We start from the raw sequence: 23,643 nt of genomic DNA, 5'->3' as shown, positions 1-23,643 counted from the left end.
CGGGACTGGTGTTAGTCTCTACAGGACTGGTGTTAGTCTCATCAGGACTGGTGTTAGTCTCATCAGGACTGGTGTTAGTCTCAACAGGACTGGAGTTAGTCTCATCAGGACTGGTGTTAGTTTCAGGACTGGTGTTAGTTACAGGACTGGTGTCAGTCTCAACAGGACTGGTGTTAGTCTCATCAGGACTGGTGTTAGTTTCAGGACTGGTGTTAGTCTCATCAGGACTGGTGTCAGTCTCAACAGGACTGGTGTTAGTTTCAGGACTGGTGTTAGTCTCATCAGGACTGGTGTTAGTCTCAACAGGACTGGTGTTAGTTTCAGGACTGGTGTTAGTCTCAACAGGACTGGTGTTAGTCTCATCAGGACTGGTGTTAGTCTCATCAGGACTGGTGTTAGTCTCATCAGGACTGGTGTTAGTCTCAACAGGACTGGTGTTAGTCTCAACAGGACTGGTATTAGTCTCAACAGGACTGGTGTTAGTCTCAACAGGACTGGTGTTAGTCTCAACAGGACTGGTGTTAGTTTCAGGACTGGTGTTAGTCTCATCAGGACTAGTGTTAGTCTCATCAGGACTGGTGTTAGTCTCTACAGGACTAGTGTTGGTCTCATCAGGACTGGTGTTGGTCTCATCAGGACTGGTGTTAGTCTCTACAGGACTGGTGTTAGTCTCATCAGGACTGGTGTCAGTCTCAACAGGAATGGTGTTAGTCTCAACAGGACTGGTGTTAGTCTCATCAGGACTGGTGTTAGTTACAGGACTGGTGTCAGTCTCAACAGGACTGGTGTTAGTCTCATCAGGACTGGTGTTAGTTTCAGGACTGGTGTTAGTCTCATCAGGACTGGTGTCAGTCTCAACAGGACTGGTGTTAGTCTCATCAGGACTGGTGTTAGTTTCAGGACTGGTGTTAGTCTCATCAGGACTGGTGTTAGTTTCAGGACTGGTGTTAGTCTCATCAGGACTGGTGTTAGTCTCATCAGGACTGGTGTTAGTTTCAGGACTGGTGTTAGTTTCAACAGGTCTGGTGTCAGGCTCATCATAGTCTTAGTTGCATGTCATCTTTGTGAGGGTTGAGGATATACTGTATATTCTATTCCTAGGTTCAGCAATCCTAATCTGAGAGGCTTTTTAGATACGGGCCCTGATCTCATTAGTGTGTTATGGGGGTTGTCTTCTCTTCTAGGGCCCTCGTGGACCCTCTGGATTCTCAGGCCCTGCTGGGACCCCGGGGAGAGAGGTGAGTGGGATCAAGACCTTCCTTCCTCTCTTCTCATTCATCTCCTCCACTCCCCCTGTCCTCCTCTCTCTGCAGGAAGGGAGACACAGTGATACTTTACATCTGGAGATAAAGAGAAACTGACATTCGGAGGGAAAATGTTGTCTTTCCCTTCTGCATTCTATTCCACTTCCTCACATCTTTTCTCCTCTCCTCTCACTCTTTCTCTCTTCCTCTCCACTCCTCCACTTTTCCTCTCCACACGTCCGCTCTTCCTCTCCTCCGCTCTTCCTCTCCTCCACTCTTCCTCTCCTCCACTCCTCCTCTCTTCCACTCCTCCTCTCCTCCTCTCCTCCACTCCTCTCCTCCACTCCTCCTCTCCTCCACTCCTCCTCTCCTCCTCTCCTCCACTCCTCCTCTCCTCCTCTCCTCCTCTCCTCCACTCCTCCTCTCCTCCTCTCCTCCTCTCCTCCTCTCCTCCACTCCTCCACTCCTCCTCTCCTCCACTCTTCCTCTCCACTCCTCCACTTTTCCTCTCCACACGTCCACTCTTCCCCTCCTCCACTCCTCCTCTCCTCCTCTCCTCCACTCTTCCTCTCCTCCACTCCTCCTCTCCTCCTCTCCTCCTCTCCTCCTCTCCTCCACTCCTCCACTCCTCCTCTCCTCCACTCTTCCTCTCCACTCCTCCACTTTTCCTCTCCACACGTCCGCTCTTCCTCTCATCCACTCTTCCCCTCCTCCACTCCTCCTCTCCTCCACTCCTCCTCTCTCCCACTCCTCCTCTCCTCCTCTCCTCCACTCCTCCTCTCATCCGCTCCTCCACTCTTCCTTTTCTCCACTCTTCCTCTCCTCCACTACTCCTCTCCTCCACTCTTCCTCTCCTCCACTCTTCCTCTCCTCCACTACTCCTCTCCTCCACTCTTCCTCTCCTCCACTCTTCCTCTCCTCCACTACTCCTCTCCTCCACTTTTCCTCTCCTCCACTCTACCTCTCCTCCACTACTCCTCTCCTCCACTCTTCCTCTCCTCCACTCCTCCTCTCATCCACTCCTCCTCTCCTCCTCTCCTCCTCTCCTCCACTCCTCCTCTCCTCCACTCCTCCTCTCGTCCACTCCTCTCCTCCACTCCTCCTCTCCTCCTCTCCTCCTCTCCTCCACTCTTCCTCTCCTCCACTCTTCCTCTACTCCTCTCCTCCACTCTTCCTCTCCTCCACTCTTCCTCTCCTCCACTCCTCCTCTCATCCACTCCTCCTCTCCTCCTCTCCTCCTCTCCTCCACTCCTCCTCTCCTCCACTCCTCCTCTCGTCCACTCCTCTCCTCCACTCCTCCTCTCCTCCACTCCTCCTCTCCTCCTCTCCTCCTCTCCTCCACTCTTCCTCTCCTCCACTCTTCCTCTACTCCTCTCCTCCACTCTTCCTCTCCTCCACTCTTCCTCTTCTCCTCTACTCTCCTCTCCTCCACTCCTCTCCTCTCCTCCACTCTTCCTCTCCTCCACTATACCTCTCCTCCACTCCTCTCTCCACTCTTCCTCTCCTCCACTCTTCCTCTCCTCCTCTCCTCAACGCTTCCTTTTCTCCACTCTTCCTCTCCTCCTCTCCTCCTCTCCTCCTTCTCCTCCTCTCCTCCACTCTTCCTCTCTTCCACTCTTCTTCTCCTCCTTGGTCTGCAGATAAAAAGAGAAACGAATATTCTGATGAAAGATCTGTTTCCTTTATGTCTGCATGAGGAAATAGCAACAATTTCTGGACATATCAGAAACACACACGCACGCACGCACGCACGCACGCACGCACGCACACACACTCGCACGCACGCACGCACACACACACACACACACACACACACACACACACACACACACACACACACACACACACACACACACACACACACACACACACACACACACACACACACAGCACCCCATTAGGATGAATGTCAAAGCGTGGGCCAAGGGTGTGAGCGCTGTGTGTTTCCACGCTGTGTTTCCGATGGTGACATCATTATTTCTCTCATTTAAAGGGATCCCCTGGTCGAGAAGGTCCCCCAGGTCCTCCTGGCCCCCCGGGTCAACCAGTAAGTTAACCGCTCATCTCTTTCTCATCTCTCTCTTAGAGATATACTGTGTCAGTGTCACTTGGAGGTGCTAAGCCCACTGTACCATATTTAGGTTAAATGCCTCAAAACCACAGAAAGACAATTATTTTACAGAAAACTGAAATCACAGGAGAAGGTTTGGTTACACTGTACTTGAAGGGGTTATGTATAAGGCATTCATACCACCATAAATACAATCATTGTAACTTAGAGTGTTTCAGCATCATTCATACCACCATAAACACAATCAATGGTAACTTTGAGTGTTTCAGTATCATTCATACCACCATAAACACAATCATTGTAACTTTGAGTGTTTCAGCATCATTCATACCACCATAAACACAATCAATGGTAACTTTGAGTGTTTCAGTATCATTCATACCACCATAAAACAATCATGGTAACTTTGAGTGTTTCAGTATCATTCATACCACCATAAAACAATCATGGTAACTTTGAGTGTTTCAGCATCATTCATACCACCATAAAACAATCATGGTAACTTAGTGTTTCAGCATCATTCATACCACCATAAAACAATCATGGTAACTTAGTGTTTCAGCATCATTCATACCACCATAAAAACAATCATGGTAACTTTGAGTGTTTCAGTATCAGTCATACCACCATAAAGCAATCATGGTAACTTTGAGTGTTTCAGCATCATTCATAAGAGTTCAAGCTTTGAGTGATGCTAAGATAATTATGACAGGTTCATTCAACTATGATCTGACTGAAAAAGATCACAAAAATATGAATTGACATTTCTTTACATCTATAGTCATTATACAAAATGTATGATGACAATTTGTCTTTCCAACAGACTGCCTTGCCAATTGTCGGAGATATGAGCTCTTTACTCAAGGTACTGGACTGTTTCATGTATTACCGTTGTGTCGTATGATTATTCCCACCAATTGTCATTCCAACATTATTCAGTGTGGTACATAAATTAAACATTATTTTTTTAATTGACAAGATTCATGGAAGATATTTTTGCTATTACCTTGAAGTGCCCACATGTAGATCCACATTGACTGAGGGTGTAGAAACAGGTTATAATTTAGCCTGCTTTAATTGCATCAGTTACTATGATTGCACAGTTGCCCACAGTGGTGTATTTCATACTTTAAGACCTCACAGTTGTAATACAACAACAAACTTTTAATGTTGATATTTTGATGTGATATTTTCACCAGTACTAAACCTATCAGGGTGATGTTACGGAATTAGTAACAGAAGCTCAGGAGCGCCTCCATCAGGTGGTGGTGGCGAACTGCAGCTAGAAATTCAAGGAATTGGAAATCCACTATGGAAATGCATTATTATATTCAACAGGAATCCTTGAAATGTCCTAAGAAGAAGGCTGTTGTTGAATACATCCCTCCTGGAGTACACAGGGAATGTGTCCAAAATGGTACCCTATTCCCTACACTGTGAACTACTTTTGACCAGAGAGCTATGGCTGGGCTCTTGTCAACAGCAGTCCACTATATAGGGAATAGGGCTCTGGTCAACAGTAGTTTATAATATAGGGAATATGGATCTTGTCAACTGTATTCCACTATATAGGGAATAGGGGGCTCTTGTCAACAGTAGTGCACTATATAGGGAATAGGGCTTTCTGTTGTCAGTTGTTTGTTCTCACAGCTACCTTGTTGCTATGTATTTAAGGGACAATACTTCTCCTTTTCCTTCTATCTCTCCAACACTCCCACGCCTTGTTGATGTATCTGTACAATGTACACTCTTCTCTCTCTGTCTGTCTCTTCTCTCTCTCTGTCTGTCTCTTCTCTCTGTCTGTCTCTTCCCTCTCTCTGTCTGTCTCTTCTCTCTGTCCATCTATCTCTCCAACACTCCCACGCCTTGTTGATGATTCTGTACAATGTACACTCTTCTCTCTCTCTGTCTGTCTCTTCTCTCTCTCCATCTGTCTCTTCTCTCTTTGCATCTGTCTCTTCTCTCTGTCTCTTCTCTCTGTCCATCTGTCTCTTCTCTCTACATCTCTCTTCTCTCTGTCTGTCTCTTCTCTCTGTCCATCTGTCTCTTCTCTCTTCTCTCTCTGTCTCTCTTCTCTCTCTCCGTCTGTCTCTTCTCTCTCTCCATCTGTCTCTTCTCTCTCTCCGTCTGTCTCTTCTCTCTCTCTGTCTGTCTCTTCTCTCTCTCCGTCTGTCTTCTCTCTCTTCTCTGTGTTTGTGTGATTACTGTTCGGTTGTGATGCTAGTCCCTCTCAGCCAGCCAAGATGAATGCACATCCATGCATTCATCCCTCTCTTCTCAGTCAGAGAAGAAATTATGTGTATTTAAAACAGGATTGTGTCTGTTGAGAGAGGATTGTGTTAAAACAGGATTATGAGAGAGAGAGAGAGAGAGAGAGAGAGAGAGAGAGAGAGAGAGAGAGAGAGAGAGAGGGGGGGGGGGGGGGGGGGGGGGGGGGGGGGGGGATTTTATTCTACCAGACCAAAGATAGGAAGCCCAGTTAAATGAATAAAGTTTCCAAGCTTTTAGCTGTTCATAGCAGATTGACATTTATTGTCATGAATCTTGTCCTGGAGGCAGAACTGAGCAATTTCTAGATTGGCCAGCTGCAAAGTCAAAATTGGCTATGTTGCTTTTTGGTCTTAGTTTAGGTTTATTAGTGTGGTTAAGACTAAAGTTAGATTTTACGACTTTGTGGCTGTGCTAGCTAGTGACCACTCTGCAGAACTGCCTCCAGAACAAGATTCATGACAAAGAAACGCTAACCTGCCTGTTTAAAGGCCTTTTTTACAATGTGCTGCTGGCTTGACTGCGTCATTCAACTTGATGAGCTGAATGACAATCCTCCCCAAGAATAGCTTTTCTCCGTTTCTTCACTTTAATTGACAGAGTTTGGTCACTTTACAGCCGATGGTATTTGATATTTCACACTGAAAGGAGCACTTAACTGAATTGGACCTTTTTATTTCAAGACACTTCGCTCAAGTCTCTCTCAGAAAAAAAGATTTGTACTTCCATAAAGTTAGATGAAATATCTCCCCACTGCTCTTCTCTGATGAGTCTAAATGCCAGTGACACTAAGGGTCATACAGTCTTCATGCTGTATAAACAGAACTGATATCCGTCTACAGATAAATGGTTGGAAGTGGAACGTATTCATGTGTTCTTCATTTGAGGCTGCTGAGGGGAGGGCAGCTCATAGTAATGGCTGGAACGGCATCAAACACATGGAAACCATTCCACCTATTCCACTCCAGTCATTACCACGAGCCCGTCCTCCCTAATTCAGGTGCCACCAACCTCCTGTGGTGTTCTTCTACTGAATGTACACTGAGTAGACAAAACATTAAGAACACCTGCTCTTTCCATGTCATAGACTGACCAGGTGAATCCAGGTGAAAGCTATGATCCCTTGTTAAATCCACTTCAATCAGTGTAGATGAAGGGGAGGAGACAGGTTAAAGAAGGATTTTTAAGCCTTAAGACAATTGAGACATGGATTGTGTATGTGTGTCAGTCAGAGGGTAAATGGGCAAGACAAAAGATTTAAGTGCCTTTGAACGGGGTATGGTAGTAGGTGCCAGGTGCACCGGTTTGTGTCAAGAACTGCAATGCTGCTGGGCTTTTCATTCTCAACAGTTTCCCGTGTGTATCAAGAATGGTCCACCAGCCAAAGGACATCCACCCAATTTGACAAAACTGTGGAATGCTTTCGATACCTTGTAGAGTCCATGCCCCAACGTATTTAGGTTGTTCTGATTGCAAAGGGGGAGGTGCAACTCAATATTAGGAGGATGTCCTTAATGTTTTGTACACTCAGTGTATAATCATAGCATTGTTCTATGAAGTAAGTGCCTCTGGGTAACTGATACAGTTTAACATAATTATCTTCAGCAGAGTACAGAATGTCTGCTGCTGTAGAGGAAGTACACTTCAACAACTCCACAGTGTCAGAGTACAGAATGTCTGCTGCTGTAGAGGAAGTACACTTCAACAACTCCACAGTGTCAGAGTACAGAATGTCTGCTGCTGTAGAGGAAGTACACTTCAACAACTCCACAGTGTCAGAGTACAGAATGTCTGCTGCTGTAGAGGAAGTACACTTCAACAACTCCACAGTGTCAGAGTACAGAATGTCTGCTGCTGTAGAGGAAGTACACTCCAGACAGGGCTGATTTCCCAGACAGGGCTGATTTCCCAGACAGGGCTGATTTCCCAGACAGGGCTGATTTCCCAGACAGGGCTGATTTACCAGACAAGGCTGATTTCCCAGACAGGGCTGATTTCCCAGACAAGGCTGATTTCCCAGACAGGGCTGATTTCCCAGACAGGGCTGATTTCCCAGACAAGGCTGATTTCCCAGACAGGGCTGATTTCCCAGACAAGGCTGATTTCCTAGACAGGGCTGATTTCCCAGACAGGGCTGATTTCCCAGACAGGGCTGATTTCCCAGACAGGGCTGATTCCCCAGACAGGGCTGATTTCCCAGACAAGGCTGATTTCTCAGACAGGGCTGATTTCCCAGACAGGGCTGATTTCTCAGACAGGGCTGATTTCCCAGACAGGGCTGATTTCCCAGACACAGATTAAGCCTAACTTTTTGAATGTAAATAAATGTTACTCAGTGAATCCTGAACTGGATGGGAGACTGTGATATTTCTAATGATCCCCTACATGTCCCAGTCAGTTAGAGAGTGGGTGGGAAATAGGACAATGTCTGGTTCTCAGTCACATTAACTTCAATGTTGTGGAAACATTGAGAGAACGTTAAGACAGCTCCCCTGCTCTTCGACCCAGGGGAGATGGAATACAAACAAAAGGAGCACTGTATTTCCCTGCTGTGACTCAGTGAGATGACAGATATCTGGTCTGTATGACCGTACCTCTCCCCCCTCCCGCTGTGTGTTGGCAGAATGCCTGCACCGTGTGCCAGACCAGAGTGCCAGGTCTGCCTGGGCAGAAGGGCGAGCAGGGAACCCATGGAGCGACAGGAGTGCAAGGCATGGTGGGAGAAAAGGTGAGTGTCTCGTTATCTTTACTCTGTGTGTGTGTGTGTGTGTGTGTGTGTGTGTGTGTGTGTGTGTGTGTGTGTGTGTGTGTGTGTGTGTGTGTGTGTGTGTGTGTGTGTGTGTGTGTGTGTGTGTGTGTGTGTGTGTGTGGGGGGGGGTGGGTGGGTGGGTGGGTGGGTCGCCCGCCCGCCCGCCCGCCCGCCCAGAAGTGTGAGAGTGGAACCCTTGGGGACAGATTGTGTGGTTTTGTGTGTGTGTCTTTCTCTGTGCATGTGTTCTTGCGTGCATTGATTTGCGTGTGTGTCCATCCTAAACAGGGGGATCCAGGAGTGCGAGGACCTCTCGGTAATCCAGGGAAAGAAGGTCCAAAGGTAGGAAACAACGTGTCATCCTGATTATAATGCATGTGTTCTAAATGGCAGCCTATTCCCTATTATAATGGATGTGTTCTAAATGGCAGACTATTCACTATTATAATGGATGTGTTCTAAATGGCAGCCTATTCCCTATTATAATGGATGTGTTCTAAATGGCAGCCTATTCCCTATTATAATGGATGTGTTCTAAATGGCAGCCTATTCCCTATTATAATGGATGTGTTCTAAATGGCAGCCTATTCCCTATTATAATGGATGTGTTCTAAATGGCAGCCTGTTCCCTATTATAATGGATTTGTTCTAAATGGCAGCCTATTCCCTATTATAATGGATGTGTTCTAAATGGCAGCCTATTCCCTACATAGTGCACTATAACCCCTGGTGAAAAGTAGTGCCCTGTGTAAAGGATTAGGACACAGTCAATTTGGGACACAGTCAATGTATACAGAATTACTTTCCACCTTACAAATACTCCACTCACTCCATTCATTGCCAATCTCAGCATGACAAAGTGAATTAGAAAAGATGATAGGTGTAATAGTATTTAGACTGGTGCATAACATCGCTGGGGACTACACTTCTTCTCCAGGTCATTATTTAACATGGTTCTATCCCTTGTTGCTATTCATTTCCAGTTGAATTGTTTTCATAATACTTCCTACGAATAAATACCCTCTTCGTAATGCATTGTGAGGGCATTTATAATGCCTTATAAACAATGCATAATATGCTATAATGTACGACATAGGCTCTCGTAGTTGTTCATATTTCTTTTCATCGGAGAGATTTAGGAAGATTCAGACACCAACCGTTGAACCAAAGATTCAGACATTTACAATGTCAGTCCAGCACATTCGTATCGTCAGAGCTGCTGGCTGCAGACGTGGTTGCCATGGATACACAGCAGTGTCCTGTATTAGTAAAATTACCCAAGCAGTCGCTTCTAATTGGCTCTATTAGAAACAAGAAGTCAAAGTGAAATGTATGACCACCCGTCATGCCGCTGGTTTGAGACTATTAGAAGGTTTGGAGAGAACATACTGTATATTATGGTGGTAGACATTTCTCATTTCACAAGCAAACACATTAAGAAAAGGTTTATACAGAATTCAACTTGATTTGGCCATTTTTGTACTATGTACTGTTGTTGTTACTGTTTACTCATTCACTGATGTTGTTTGCTGTTCTAGGGGATGAAAGGAGAGAGAGGATTCCCTGGGCCTAGTGGAGACAAAGGAGACGAGGTGGGTTTCAGACCTGTCCTGGGGCCAATACAGGAATCATATACTTTAACATGCTTGAGTGTGCTTGAAAGTACACTACATCAAATCAAATCTGGAACCGGTGCACCTGGCACCAACGGTCATACCACGCTCACAGTCGCTTAGGTCACTAGTTTTACCCTTTTAACATTCAGTCGATCAGTAACAGAATGCCTCAATGCCTCAATGCCTCAATGCCTGCTTTATATAGCAAGCCACGGTCACATGACTCATCTTGCCCCATGTACAACAGAATCAATGGAATAGCCCCGAAAATGCAAACGAAGTTAACTCTCTTCTTGTCCTTCTTGCAAACCTACCAGTTAGGCTATCATACACTACCTATTACACAGGAAGTGACAATGATTGTTCTCTGGTGTTTTTTGTCTTTCTCAGGGCTCTCCTGGAGTTCCAGGCATTCTGGGTACAACAGGCCGTACGGGAGCCCCTGTAAGCAAAACAAATCATCAATTTCATTAAATCATCTTTCACATCTATTCATCCCTCGTTGTAATGCATGTGTAGTACTGTGTTGCTGATACAAGAACAATCACTGAGAACACCATGCTCATTGTTTGGTCCCTATTTTCTCTCACCTTGGTTCTACATTTAGTTTGTGACCCAGTTAATTGATGTACCTTGTTTCTATATTTAGTTTGTGACCCAGTTAATTGATGTACTATGTTTTCTAAATTTAGTTTGTGACCCAGTTAATTGATGTACCTTGTTTCTATATTTAGTTTGTGACCCAGTTAATTGATGTACCTTGTCTCTGTTTGCAGGGTGTCATGGGCAGACCTGGGCCAATGGGTCAGCCTGGAACAAAGGGAGATCGGGTAAGAAAGAGACGCTGTGTGTACACGCACTGTATGAATATACAGTCTCTAGTGAAGGTCTACGCACACTTACACAGTCTTCACACTTTGCTACCTTAAAATTACATCTACAAAGGGATTCAATTAGATTTGTCCCAAATGTAGTTTCACAGCCTACTCCAAAGTGAAAGAATGATAGATAATTTACCAAATGACTTAGAAACACAAGATGATGATGATTTGATTGCGAATGTTTTCACTTTTACTTGGTGGAAGCACCTTCAGCAGCCATTACAGCTGGGAATCATTCTGAATAAGATTCTACCAAGCTTGCACAACTCTTACGACAACATGTGGCCAGTTTATTAGGTACTGGGTCAGACCTCCCCTTTGCCTCCAGAACAGAATGAATTCTTTGGGGTATGGAAACATTGCTCAATTGGTATCAAGGGACCTAACATGTGCCAGGAAAACATTCCCCACACAATTACACCACCGTCACCAGCTTGTACCGTTGATACCAGGCAGAATGGGGCCATGGACTCATGCTGCTTATGTCAAATCCTAACTCTGCCATCAGCATGATGCAACAGCAACTGCTGCAATAGCCCATCCGTGAAAAAGACAGACAAGTTGTGTATTCTGAGATGCCGTTCTGCCATCCACTGTTGTACTGCACCGATATTTACCTGTTTGTGGCCCACCTGTTAGCTTGCACGATTATTGTCATTCTCCTTCAGCCTCTCTCATCAACAAGCTGTTTTCGCCCACGGGACTGCCGCTGACCGGGTGTTTATTGTTTGTCGCACCATTCTCAGTAAACCCTAGACACTGACTGTCCTGCATGAAAAGGCCAGGATGCTGGGCGTTTCTGAGATACTGGAACCGGCTCGCCTGCCGCCGACGATCATACCAAGCTCAAAGTCACTTAGGTCACTGGTTTTGCCCATTGTGACATTCAATTGAACACTAAATGAATGCCTCAAGGCTTGTCTGCCTGCTTTACATAGCAAGCCACGGCCACATGACTCACTGTCTGTAGGAGTGAACCATTTTCATTAACGGGTTGTACCTAATAAACTGGCCACTGAGTGTATATCCATTGCTTTTGTTAAAATTGCTTAAGCTCAGTAAATTTGGTAGGGAATCATTGATGGACAGCAGTATTCAAACATTGTCTTTATTTTTTCAATCAGATTTAAGTCAGGACAGAGACTAAACCACTCAGGAACACTAAACACCTCTTAGAAAGCCATTCTATTGTGTCCTTGGCATAATTTTGCGTGTGTGCAATTGTCCCACAGAAAAATGTAACTCTATCCCAGGGTTAGGTATTCAGAAGGCAGAGTTTCCTCTAACTTTTTACCTGGGCTTTATTCCTTTCATATTTCTTTATATCCTGACAGCCTCCCGAGGCCACTACAATACTGGAAAATACAAAGGGATCAAAACCATTGCATTCACTCCACATTACTGACCCGTATGGTAAAGTGAAGGAAGCCTGTGTTAAAAAAATCCGCTCCAAATCATTGATTCTGTTTGCAACAATACCATTAAGTAATACTGCAAGACAACACAGCAAAGCCATTATGTTTTTAGCCTAAAATAAAAACTACAGGTTTGGGTCAAATCCAATACAACATAACACAAAGTCAACCCTCTGTATTTTCAACTTTTGTGGTTGGCAGCATCATGTTATGGGTATGCTTGTCATCTCCAGGGACTGGGGAGTTTGTCAGGATTAAGCAATGGGAATTATATTGCCCTAAGAGTTGTGCAAAGGTGGTAGAATCTTATTCAAAATGATTCACAGCTGTAATGGCTGTCAAAAGGTGCTTCCGCCAAGTATTAACTTTGGGGTGTGAAGACACACAATCAAGACATCTTTGTTTTTTTTTGTTTTCTTTATTAATTAGAACATTTTATATACATTTCTTTCACTTTGAAGATGTGGAGTAGGTTGTGTAGACCTGTAGAAAAAAATATCTAATTCAATCCATTTTTACATTTAATTTTAAGGGGGGTGAAATGCCATTGCTGTACAGACTTTCACTAGGCACTGTACATGTCTGCTTTATGTTCTAAATATAGGCAGTTAGTACATACAGGGTCATGTTTTATTCAAGCATGTGGCCTGACATGCCAAGAGATGTTCTGATAGTCTAAGATGAAAACAATGCCTTACGTCTTATTTAGTGCTATCTCAAAGAGCATCAATAATGGGTTATTGTAATACTCAGGAATCATGTTATTTTCTTAAAAAGCACATAATTCCTTATGGGTTTCTCTTCAGTTTTGTTGTTGAAAGAATGCCATGGGCCTAGTCTTGTCAGTGGATTGGGGTGGCGTGCTGTATGCCAATTCAGTAGCCTTGCAAGAGGCTTGTGCAGCCAGAACAGCTCATAGGATCTCCTGTTTCTGTAGCGAGAGGCAGGTTGGTTGACACTAGTTTATCGCAGGGCCTTACTCCCAATCTATCTCAAATTCAACAGAGCTAGTATGTCCCTCTTCTCAAATACTGTACCTCCGCAATAGACTTGTATTATCAGCCATGCCATGTCCCAAAGATTAGGATTGTCACTGTGTCTAATGTGTGGGTAAATATGGGTAAAGAGGTATTCTTAGATTATTGGGATCTTAACTGGAGAAACGTGTTCCCCAGTGACTAACTGGAAAGCATTATCCCTCTCATGGTTTGTTGTGTGTGTGTGTGTGTGTGTGTGTGTGTGTGTGTGTGTGTGTGTGTGTGTGTGTGTGTGTGTGTGTGTGTGTGTGTGTGTGTGTGTGTGTGTGTGTGTGTGTGTCCGTCCCCCCCTCTACAGGGAAGTGAAGGATCCCCTGGAAGGCCAGGACTACCAGGCCCCCCAGTAAGTTATCCAGAGCATCACTGAGATCTCTGTGTGTGTGTTGTTGAGTCATTGGTGAGATGTGTCAACAGTTTTCATGACTATGAATGATGACACCAGTTCAAGGTACCTTAGCCAATTACTAGTGTCCTTTTGAATGCCTGGTCACACAACACATAATTTAAAAGGACAGTGAGATTGACTTACTACTTTGAAGGACAACATGTTTTCTTCCGTCTATTTGAGAGAATGTTTTTTTCTGTTCTTTCTTTCTTCCTTCCTGGAAATCAAATCAAGTACAATTTTATTGGTCACCTACACATATTTAGCAGATGTTATTGTGGGTGTAGCTTGTGTTCCTAGTTCCAACAGTGCAGTAGTATCTAACAGTGCAGTAGTGTCAACAGTGCAGTAGTATCTAACAGTGCAGTAGTGTCTAACAGTGCAGTAGTATTTAACAGTGCAGTAATATCTAACAGTGCAGTAGTATCTAACAGTGCAGTAGTGTCAACAGTGCAGTAGTGTCAACAGTGCAGTAGTGTCTAACAGTGCAGTAGTATCTAACAGTGAAGTAGTATCTAACAGTGCAGTAGTATCTAACAGTGCAGTAGTATCTAACAGTGCAGTAGTGTCAACAGTGCAGTAGTGTCAACAGTGCAGTAGTGTCAACAGTGCAGTAGTGTCAACAGCGCAGTAGTGTCAACAGCGCAGTAGTATCTAACAGTGCAGTAGTGTCAACAGTGCAGTAGTATCTAACAGTGCAGTAGTGTCAACAGTGCAGTAGTATCTAATAGTGCTGTAGTATCTAACAGTGCAGTAGTATCTAACAGTGCAGTAGTGTCAACAGTGCAGTAGTATCTAACAGTGCAGTAGTGTCAACAGTGCAGTAGTGTCAACAGTGCAGTAGTGTCAACAGTGCAGTAGTGTCTAACAGTGCAGTAGTATCTAACAGTGCAGTAGTATCTAACAGTGCAGTAGTATCTAACAGTGCAGTAGTGTCAACAGTGCAGTAGTGTCAACAGTGTAGTAGTGTCAACAGCGCAGTAGTGTCAACAGCGCAGTAGTGTCAACAGCGCAGTAGTATCTAACAGCGCAGTAGTATCTAACAGTGCAGTAGTGTCAACAGTGCAGTAGTATCTAACAGTGCAGTAGTGTCAACAGTGCAGTAGTATCTAACAGTGCAGTAGTGTCAACAGTGCAGTAGTATCTAACAGTGCAGTAGTGTCAACAGTGCAGTAGTATCTAACAGTGCAGTAGTGTCAACAGTGCAGTAGTGTCAACAGTGCAGTAGTGTCTAACAGTGCAGTAGTATCTAACAGTGCAGTAGTATCTAACAGTGCAGTAGTATCTAACAGTGCAGTAGTGTCAACAGTGCAGTAGTATCTAACAGTGCAGTAGTATCTAACAGTGCAGTAGTATCTAACAGTGCAGTAGTGTCAACAGTGCAGTAGTGTCAACAGCGCAGTAGTGTCAACAGCGCAGTAGTATCTAACAGTGCAGTAGTATCTAACAGTGCAGTAGTATCTAACAGTGCAGTAGTGTCAACAGTGCAGTAGTGTCAACAGTGCAGTAGTATCTAACAGTGCAGTAGTGTCAACAGTGCAGTAGTATCTAACAGTGCAGTAGTGTCAACAGTGCAGTAGTATCTAACAGTGCAGTAGTGTCAACAGTGCAGTAGTATCTAACAGTGCAGTAGTGTCAACAGTGCAGTAGTATCTAACAGTGCAGTAGTATCTAACAGTGCAGTAGTATCTAACAGTGCAGTAGTGTCAACAGTGCAGTAGTGTCAACAGTGCAGTAGTATCTAACAGTGCAGTAGTATCTAACAGTGCAGTAGTATCTAACAGTGCATCTAACAGTGCAGTAGTGTCTAACAGTGCAGTAGTATCTAACGGTGCAGTAGTATCTAACAGTGCAGTAGTATCTAAAATTGATTCACAAAATATACACAAATCTAAAAGTAAAAGAATGGAATTAAGAAATATATTAATATTAGATTGAGCAATATTGGAGTGGCATTGACTAAAATACAGTAGAATATAATACAGTATATAGATATGAGATGAGTAAAACCATTATTAAAGTGACTAGTGATTCCATTATTAAAGTGGCCAGTGATTCCATGTCTATGTATATATGTCAGCAGCCTCTGCAGGGTTGAGGTACCGGGTGGAAGCCGGCTAGTGATGGCTGTTTAACAGTCTGATGGCCTTGGGATAGAAGCTGTTATTCAGTCTCTCGGTCCCAGCTTTGGAGGGCAGGTAGACATGTTATTGAGTCACCATGTTCACGTTCTGGGGACACTGGAGCAAAACCAAAAGGAGTGTTTCTTATTGGACACGTACAAAGCGAGTACTTCCTGTTTCACTCCGTTATGCAGGGGTTTCTTCCGCTTTGTGCCTACTTAATACAACCCACTTACTGTGTTGGAGGTCAGGGTTAATGAATGAACTTCAGTACTGTAAATTCTTTAAATTGCACAAATCTAGCAAAAGCTTAGGGCCACAGATTTCCTTCAAACTTAAAACCTGTTCTCCTGTAGATACTCTGACGCTGTGGTTAGTTTAGGGCTGTATTGCAGCCGTTTAGCTTTGCCTCAGATTACACACTGATGACAGACAGCACATACGCTGAGTAGTGGAGAGGAGACCGGGGGCTACACCCCCCCCCCCCCCCCCCCCCCGCCCTGGCCCTATAAACGCTAGTCAGGCAGGACTATACAGACTATCTCTGGTATATCCAGGCTACTCCTCAAGCCATCAGGATGTTGTAGTTGCTGCTGCTATACTATTTCCACCAGATACACTAGTTAGACTACGGCCCAAATGGCACCTTATTCATTATATAGTGCACTACTTTTTACCTGGGCCCTATGAGCCCTTAAGTGGGGCACTACAGGGGATAGGGTGCCATTTGGTACTCACATAGTGTTTGAATCTACAGAGGCCGGTGGGTTAAACAAGTGTTACTGCTCTCCTCTTTTGTTTAGTGATCACCAGGCAGCCCCGGATATTGATCTCTCCAAGTAGTGATCACCAGGCAGCCCCAGATATTCATCTCTCCATGTAGTGATCACCAGGCAGCCCCATATATTGATCTCTCCATGTAGTGATCACCAGGCAGCCCCAGATATTGATCTCTCCATGTAGTGATCACCAGGCAGCCCCAGATATTGATCTATCTGTGTAGTGATCACCAGGCAGCCCCATATATTGATCTCTCCATGTAGTGATCACCAGGCAGCCCCATATATTGATCTCTCCATGTAGTGATCACCAGGCAGCCCCAGATATTCATCTCTCCATGTAGTAATCACCAGGCAGCCCCAGATATTCATCTCTCCATGTAGTGATCACCAGGCAGACCCAGATATTGATCTCTCCATGTAGTGATCACCAGGCAGCCCCAGATATTGATCTCTCCATGTAGTGATCACCAGGCAGCCCCAGATATTGATCTATCTGTGTAGTGATCACCAGGCAGCCCCATATATTGATCTCTCCATGTAGTGATCACCAGGCAGCCTCAGATATTGATCTATTCATGTACTGATCACCAGGCAGCCCCATATATTGATCTCTCCATGTAGTGATCACCAGGCAGCCCCAGATATTCATCTCTCCATGTAGTGATCACCAGGCAGCCCCAGATATTCATCTCTCCATGTAGTGATCACCAGGCAGACCCAGATATTGATCTCTCCATGTAGTGATCACCAGGCAGCCCCAGATATTGATCTCTCCATGTAGTGATCACCAGGCAGCCCCAGATATTGATCTATCTGTGTAGTGATCACCAGGCAGCCCCATATATTGATCTCTCCATGTAGTGATCACCAGGCAGCCTCAGATATTGATCTATTCATGTACTGATCACCAGGCAGCCCCATATATTGATCTATTCATGTAGTGATCACCAGGCAGCCCCAGATATTCATCTCTCCATGTAGTGATCACCAGGCACCCCCAGATTTTGATCTCTCCATGTACTGATCACCAGGCAGCCCCATATATTTATCTCTCCATGCACTGATCACCAGGCAGCCCCAGATATTGATCTATCCATGTAGTGATCACCAGGCAGCCTCAGATATTGATCTATCCATGTAGTGATCACCAGGCAGCCTCAGATATTGATCTCTCCATGTACTGATCACCAGGCAGCCTCATATATTGATCACACCATGTAGTGATCACCAGGCAGCCTCAGATATTGATCTCTCCAAGTAGTGATCACCAGGCAGCCCCAGATATTGATCTCTCCATGTAGTGATCACCAGACAGCCTCAGATATTGATCTCTCCATGTAGTGATCACCAGGCAGCCCCAGATATTGATCTCTCCATGTAGTGATCACCAGACAGCCTCAGATATTGATCTCTCCATGTAGTGATCACCAGGCAGCCCCAGATATTTATCTCTCCATGTAGTGATCACCAGGCAGCCCCAGATATTCATCTCTCTATGTAGTGATCACCAGGCAGCCCCATATATTGATCTCTCCATGTAGTGATCACCAGGCAGCCTCAGATATTGATCTATTCATGTACTGATCACCAGGCAGCCTCAGATATTGATCACTCCATGTAGTGATCACCAGGCAGCCTCAAATATTGATCTCTCCAAGTAGTGATCACCAGGCAGCCCCAGATATTGATCTCTCCATGTAGTGATCACCAGGCAGCCTCAGATATTGATCTCTCCCATGTTGCATTTAAGGGCTTATGAACAAAGTAATACTGTCTGCCTGGTCCAGGCCTACAGGACTGACTGTTAGACTAGAGGCACAGAAAACACTCAGGCAGACACACACACACACACACACACACACACACACACACACACACACACACACACACACACACACACACGAGACCTTTTGAAGTGTGTAAGGCTAGAAGTGTGTTAACGGAGGAGAAAGCTGGCTCTGATTGAGATGTGTGTGTTTGCAGGGTGTCCCCTATGTGGAGGGCAATGGGATGAGCAGTCTGTACAAACTGCAGGTAAGAACTCTGTACTCATCCTCATCAGGTGTCAGGTGTTGCCGACGATGCAACTAGCATCACAGTGCTAGTCAACAGTTGTTGACATGTTACTCATAGTCTGTTGATTGTTTGTTGAGCATCGGTAGGGTGACCCTCAAAGTAAAGGTTACCACATTCCCCTATATACCGTAGGCTACTGTAGATACCATATCATCAGACACCCTGTCATCAGATACCATGTAATCAGATACCATATCATCAGATACCATGTAATCAGATACCATGTCATCAGATACCATGTCATCAGATACCTGTCATCAGATACCATGTCATCAGATACCCTGTCATCAGATACCATGTCATCAGATACCATGTAATCAGATACCATGTCATCAGATACCCTGTAATCAGATACCATGTCATCAGATACCCTGTAATCAGATACCATGTCATCAGATACCCTGTAATCAGATGCCATGTCATCAGATACCTGTCATCAGATACCCTGTCATCAGATACCATGTCATCAGATACCATGTAATCAGATACCCTGTAATCAGATACCATGTCATCAGATACCCTGTAATCAGATACCATGTAATCAGATACCATGTCATCAGATACCATGTCATCAGATACCCTGTAATCAGATACCATATCATCAGATACCATATCATCAGATACCATATCATCAGATACCCTGTAATCAGATACCATGTCATCAGATACCATGTCATCAGATACCATATAATCAGATACCATGTCATCATTGTGTTGAATGTTATGATGATAATACTAGTTTCTCCACAGAGTGGAGGAGCCATCTCAGGACCCCCTGGAGCACCAGGTGCACCAGTAAGTATTTCATCATCTACTGTCTCATCATCCATCCTCCTGCTGTCACATCATCCTGCTGTATCATCCTCCTTCTATCTCATCATCCATCCTTCTTCTGTATCATCATCCTACTGTCTCATCATCCTACTGTCTCATCCTCCTTCTGTCTCATCATTCTCCTGTATCATCCTCCTTCTGTATCATCCTCCTACTGTCTCATCCTCCTTTTGTCTCATCATCCTACTGTATCATCCCCCTTCTGTATCATCCTCCTACTGTCTCATCCTCCTTCTATCTCATCCTCCTACTGTCTCATCATCCAGCTGTCTCATCATCCATCTGTCCCCTTCTCCAACCGTATCATCCTCCTTCTGTCACATCATCCTACTATCTCATCCTCCTACTGTCTCATCATCCATCTGTCCCCTTCTCCAACCGTATCATCCTCCTTCTGTCTCATCCTCCTACTGTCTCATCATCCAGCTGTCTCATCATCCATCTGTCCCCTTCTCCAACCGTATCATCCTCCTTCTGTCTCATCCTCCTACTATCTCATCCTCCTACTGTCTCATCATCCATCCTCCTTCTGTCTCATCATCCTGCTGTCTCATCATCCTACTGTCTCATCATCCATCCTCCTACTGTCTCATCATCCTGCTGTCTCATCATCCTATTGTCTCATCATCCTACTGTCTCATCATCCTACTGTCTCATCATCCATCCTCCTACTGTCTCATCATCCTACTGTCTCATCATCCTACTGTCTCATCATCCTACTGACTCATCCTCCTACTGTCTCATCCTCCTTCTGTCTCATCATCCTGCTGTCTCATCATCCATCCTCCTACTGTCTCATCATCCTTCTGTCTCATCATCCTGCTGTCTCATTATCCTACTGCCTCATCATCCTGCTGTCTCATCATCCTACTGTCTCATCATCCTACTGTCTCATCATCCATCCTCCTTCTGTCTCCTCAATATACTGTCTCAACATCCTACTGCCTCATCATCCATCCTCCTTCTGTCTTATCATCCTACTGTATCATCCTTCTACTCTCATCATCCATCCTCCTTCTGTCTCATCATCCTGCTTTCTCATCATCCTACTGTCTCATCCTCCTTCTGTCTCATCATCCTGCTGTCTCATCATCCTACTGTCTCATCATCCATCCTACTACTGTATCATCATCCTACTGTCTCATCATCCTACTGTCTCATCGTCCTGCTGTCTCATCATCCATCATCCTGTCTCATCATCCTGCTGTCTCATCATCCTGCTGTCTCATCATCCATCCTCCTATTGTCTCATCATCCTGCTGTCTCATCATCCTACTGTCTCATCATCCTACTGTCTCATCATCCATCCTCCTTCTGTCTTATCATCCTACTGTCTCATCATCCTACTGTATCATCATCCTACTGTTTCATCCTTCTACATCTCCTTTTGTCTCATCATCATCCTGCTTTCTCATCATCCTACTGTCTCATCATCCTGCTGTCTCATCATCCTACTCTCTCGTCATCCTGCTGTCTCATCAACCATCCTCCTACTATCTCATCATCCTGCTGTCTCATCATCCTACTGGCTCATCATCCTACTGTCTCATCATCCATCCTCCTACTGTCTCATCATCCTTCTGTCTCATCATCCTACTGTCTCATCATCCTGCTGTCTCATCATCCATCATCCTACTGTCTCATCATCCTACTGTCTCATCATCCTAATGTCTCATCATCCTACTGTCTCATCATCCTAATGTCTCATCATCCTACTGTCTCATCATCCTGCTGTCTTATCATCCTACTGTCTCATCATCCTACTGTATCATCATCCTACTGTTTCATCCTTCTACATCTCCTTTTGTCTCATCATCATCCTGCTTTCTCATCATCCTACTGTCTCATCATCCTGCTGTCTCATCATCCTACTCTCTCATCATCCTGCTGTCTCATCAACCATCCTCCTACTATCTCATCATCCTGCTGTCTCATCATCCTACTGTCTCATCATCCTACTGTCTCATCATCCATCCTCCTACTGTCTCATCATCCTTCTGTCTCATCATCCTACTGTCTCATCATCCTGCTGTCTCATCATCCATCATCCTACTGTCTCATCATCCTACTGTCTCATCATCCTAATGTCTCATCATCCTACTGTCTCATCCTCCTACTGTCTCATCATCCCACTGTCTCATCATCCTGCTGTCTCATCATCCATCATCCTACTGTCTCATCATCCTACTGTCTCATCATCCTAATGTCTCATCATCCTACTGTCTCATCCTCCTACTGTCTCATCTTCCTGCTGTCTCATCATGCTACTGTCTCATGATCCATCCTCCTACTGTCATCATCCATCCTCCTACTGTCTCATCATCCTGCTTTCTCATCATCCTACTGTCTCATCATCCTGCTGTCTCATCATCATACTGTCTCATCATCCATCCTCATACTGTCTCATCATCCTGCTGTCTCATCATCCTATTGTCTCATCATCCATCCTCATACTGTCTCATCATCCTACTGTCACATCATCCTACTGTCTCATCATCCTGCTGTCTCATCATCCTACTGTCTCATCGTCCTGCTGTCTCATCATCCTACTGTCTCATCATCCTGCTGTCTCATCATCCTACTGTCTCATCATCCATCCTCCTACTGTCTCATCATCCTGCTGTCTCATCATCCTACTGTCTCATCATCCATCCTCCTACTGTCTCATCATCCTGCTGTCTCATCATCCTACTGTCTCATCATCCATCCTCCTACTGTCTCATCATCCTACTGTCTCATCATCCTGCTGTCTCATCATCCTACTGTCTCATCATCCATCCTCCTTCTGTCTCATCATCTTACTGTCTCATCATCCTACTGTCTCGTCATCCATCCTCCTACTGTATCATCCTCCTTCTGTATCATCATCCTACTGTCTCATCATCCTAATTTCTCATCATCCATCATCCTACTGTCTCATAATCCTACTGTCTCATCATCCATCATCCTTCTGTTATATCATCCTACTGTCTCATCATCCATCATCCTACTGTCTCATCATCCTTCTGTCTCATCATCCATCATCCTACTGTCTCATCATCCATCATCCTACTGTCTCATCATCCTACTGTCTCGTCATCCGACTGTCTCATCATCCATCATCCTACTGTCTCATCATCCTACTGTCTCATCATCCATAATCCTTCTGTCTCATCATCCTACTGTCTCATCATCCATCATCCTACTGTCTCATCATCCTACTGTCTCATCATCCTACTGTCTCATCATCCGACTGTCTCATCATCCATCATCCTACTGTCTCATCATCCTTCTGTCTCATCATCCTACTGTCTCATCATCCTAATTTGCTGTACTGTACTGTACTGTACTGTACTGTACTGTACTGTACTGTCAGGAACCAGACATGTATTCAGATCCTGTGTACTGTACTGTCAGGGTCTGAAACACACAGCCATACTTTATCATCCTAAGAGTAGCTGTCATCTCCTTCACTGTCTCCAGCCCTCTAGTAAGACTCAGTCATGTTCAGTGAGAGCTCACTGGTGGAGAGAAACTGACAGAGAGAGACTGACAGAGAGAGACTGACAGAGAGAGACAGAGAGAGAGAGAGACTGACAGAGAGAGACTGACAGAGAGAGACTGACAGACGGAGAGAGAGAGAGAGAGAGAGAGAGAGAGAGAGAGAGAGAGAGAGAGAGAGAGAGAGAGAGAGAGAGAGAGAGAGAGACTGACAGAGATAGAGAGAGACTGACAGAGATAGAGAGAGACTGACAGAGATAGAGAGAGACTGACACAGAGATAGAGAGAGACTGACACAGAGAGAGAGAGAGACTGACACAGAGAGAGAGACTGAGAGAGAGAGAGAGAGAGAGAGAGAGAGAGAGAGAGACTCATAAACTGAGAGAGAGAGAGAGAGAGAGAGAGAGAGACAGAAACTGAGAGAGAGAGAGAGAGAGACTCAGAAACTGAGAGAGAGAGCGAGAGAGAGAGAGAGATAGAGAGAGAGAGAGAGAGAGAACACTGTCTGAGCAGTGGCCTGACTCTGTTCTCTCTGCATTGTGCCTCTGTGGTGAGGTGTGGTGACCTGATTTACTTATCAAAGCCACTGAGCTCTGTCCTTATCAGTCTGTCTGTAATCTACCTACAACCCTAGGAGACGTTACCTCTTCCATCATAACGCACAGACACTCCGCTCATAGGA

The 23,643-nt window shown here is 44.9% G+C and overlaps 1 protein-coding gene across 1 annotated transcript in view; it reads left to right on the top strand.

Annotated features, from left to right (window-relative positions):
- The window catches only part of LOC139410610 (collagen alpha-1(XIX) chain-like), a 248,638-nt gene that overhangs the window by 180,547 nt on the left and 44,448 nt on the right, over positions 1 to 23,643 (top strand). Inside the window, exons 30-40 of the mRNA XM_071155964.1 lie at positions 1,185 to 1,238; positions 3,238 to 3,291; positions 4,139 to 4,180; positions 8,207 to 8,311; positions 8,621 to 8,674; positions 9,871 to 9,924; positions 10,339 to 10,392; positions 10,725 to 10,778; positions 13,580 to 13,624; positions 18,555 to 18,605; positions 19,398 to 19,442. Of these exons, the coding sequence (XP_071012065.1) occupies positions 1,185 to 1,238; positions 3,238 to 3,291; positions 4,139 to 4,180; positions 8,207 to 8,311; positions 8,621 to 8,674; positions 9,871 to 9,924; positions 10,339 to 10,392; positions 10,725 to 10,778; positions 13,580 to 13,624; positions 18,555 to 18,605; positions 19,398 to 19,442 (612 nt within the window). The remainder of the gene's footprint in view (positions 1 to 1,184; positions 1,239 to 3,237; positions 3,292 to 4,138; positions 4,181 to 8,206; positions 8,312 to 8,620; positions 8,675 to 9,870; positions 9,925 to 10,338; positions 10,393 to 10,724; positions 10,779 to 13,579; positions 13,625 to 18,554; positions 18,606 to 19,397; positions 19,443 to 23,643) is intronic.

Source organism: Oncorhynchus clarkii, chromosome 1 (genome assembly GCF_045791955.1).
Source record: "Oncorhynchus clarkii lewisi isolate Uvic-CL-2024 chromosome 1, UVic_Ocla_1.0, whole genome shotgun sequence".
NCBI lineage: Eukaryota > Metazoa > Chordata > Actinopteri > Salmoniformes > Salmonidae > Oncorhynchus > Oncorhynchus clarkii.
Note: the sequence above shows the minus strand (reverse complement) of the source record. Positions and strands in the feature narration are given on the sequence as shown.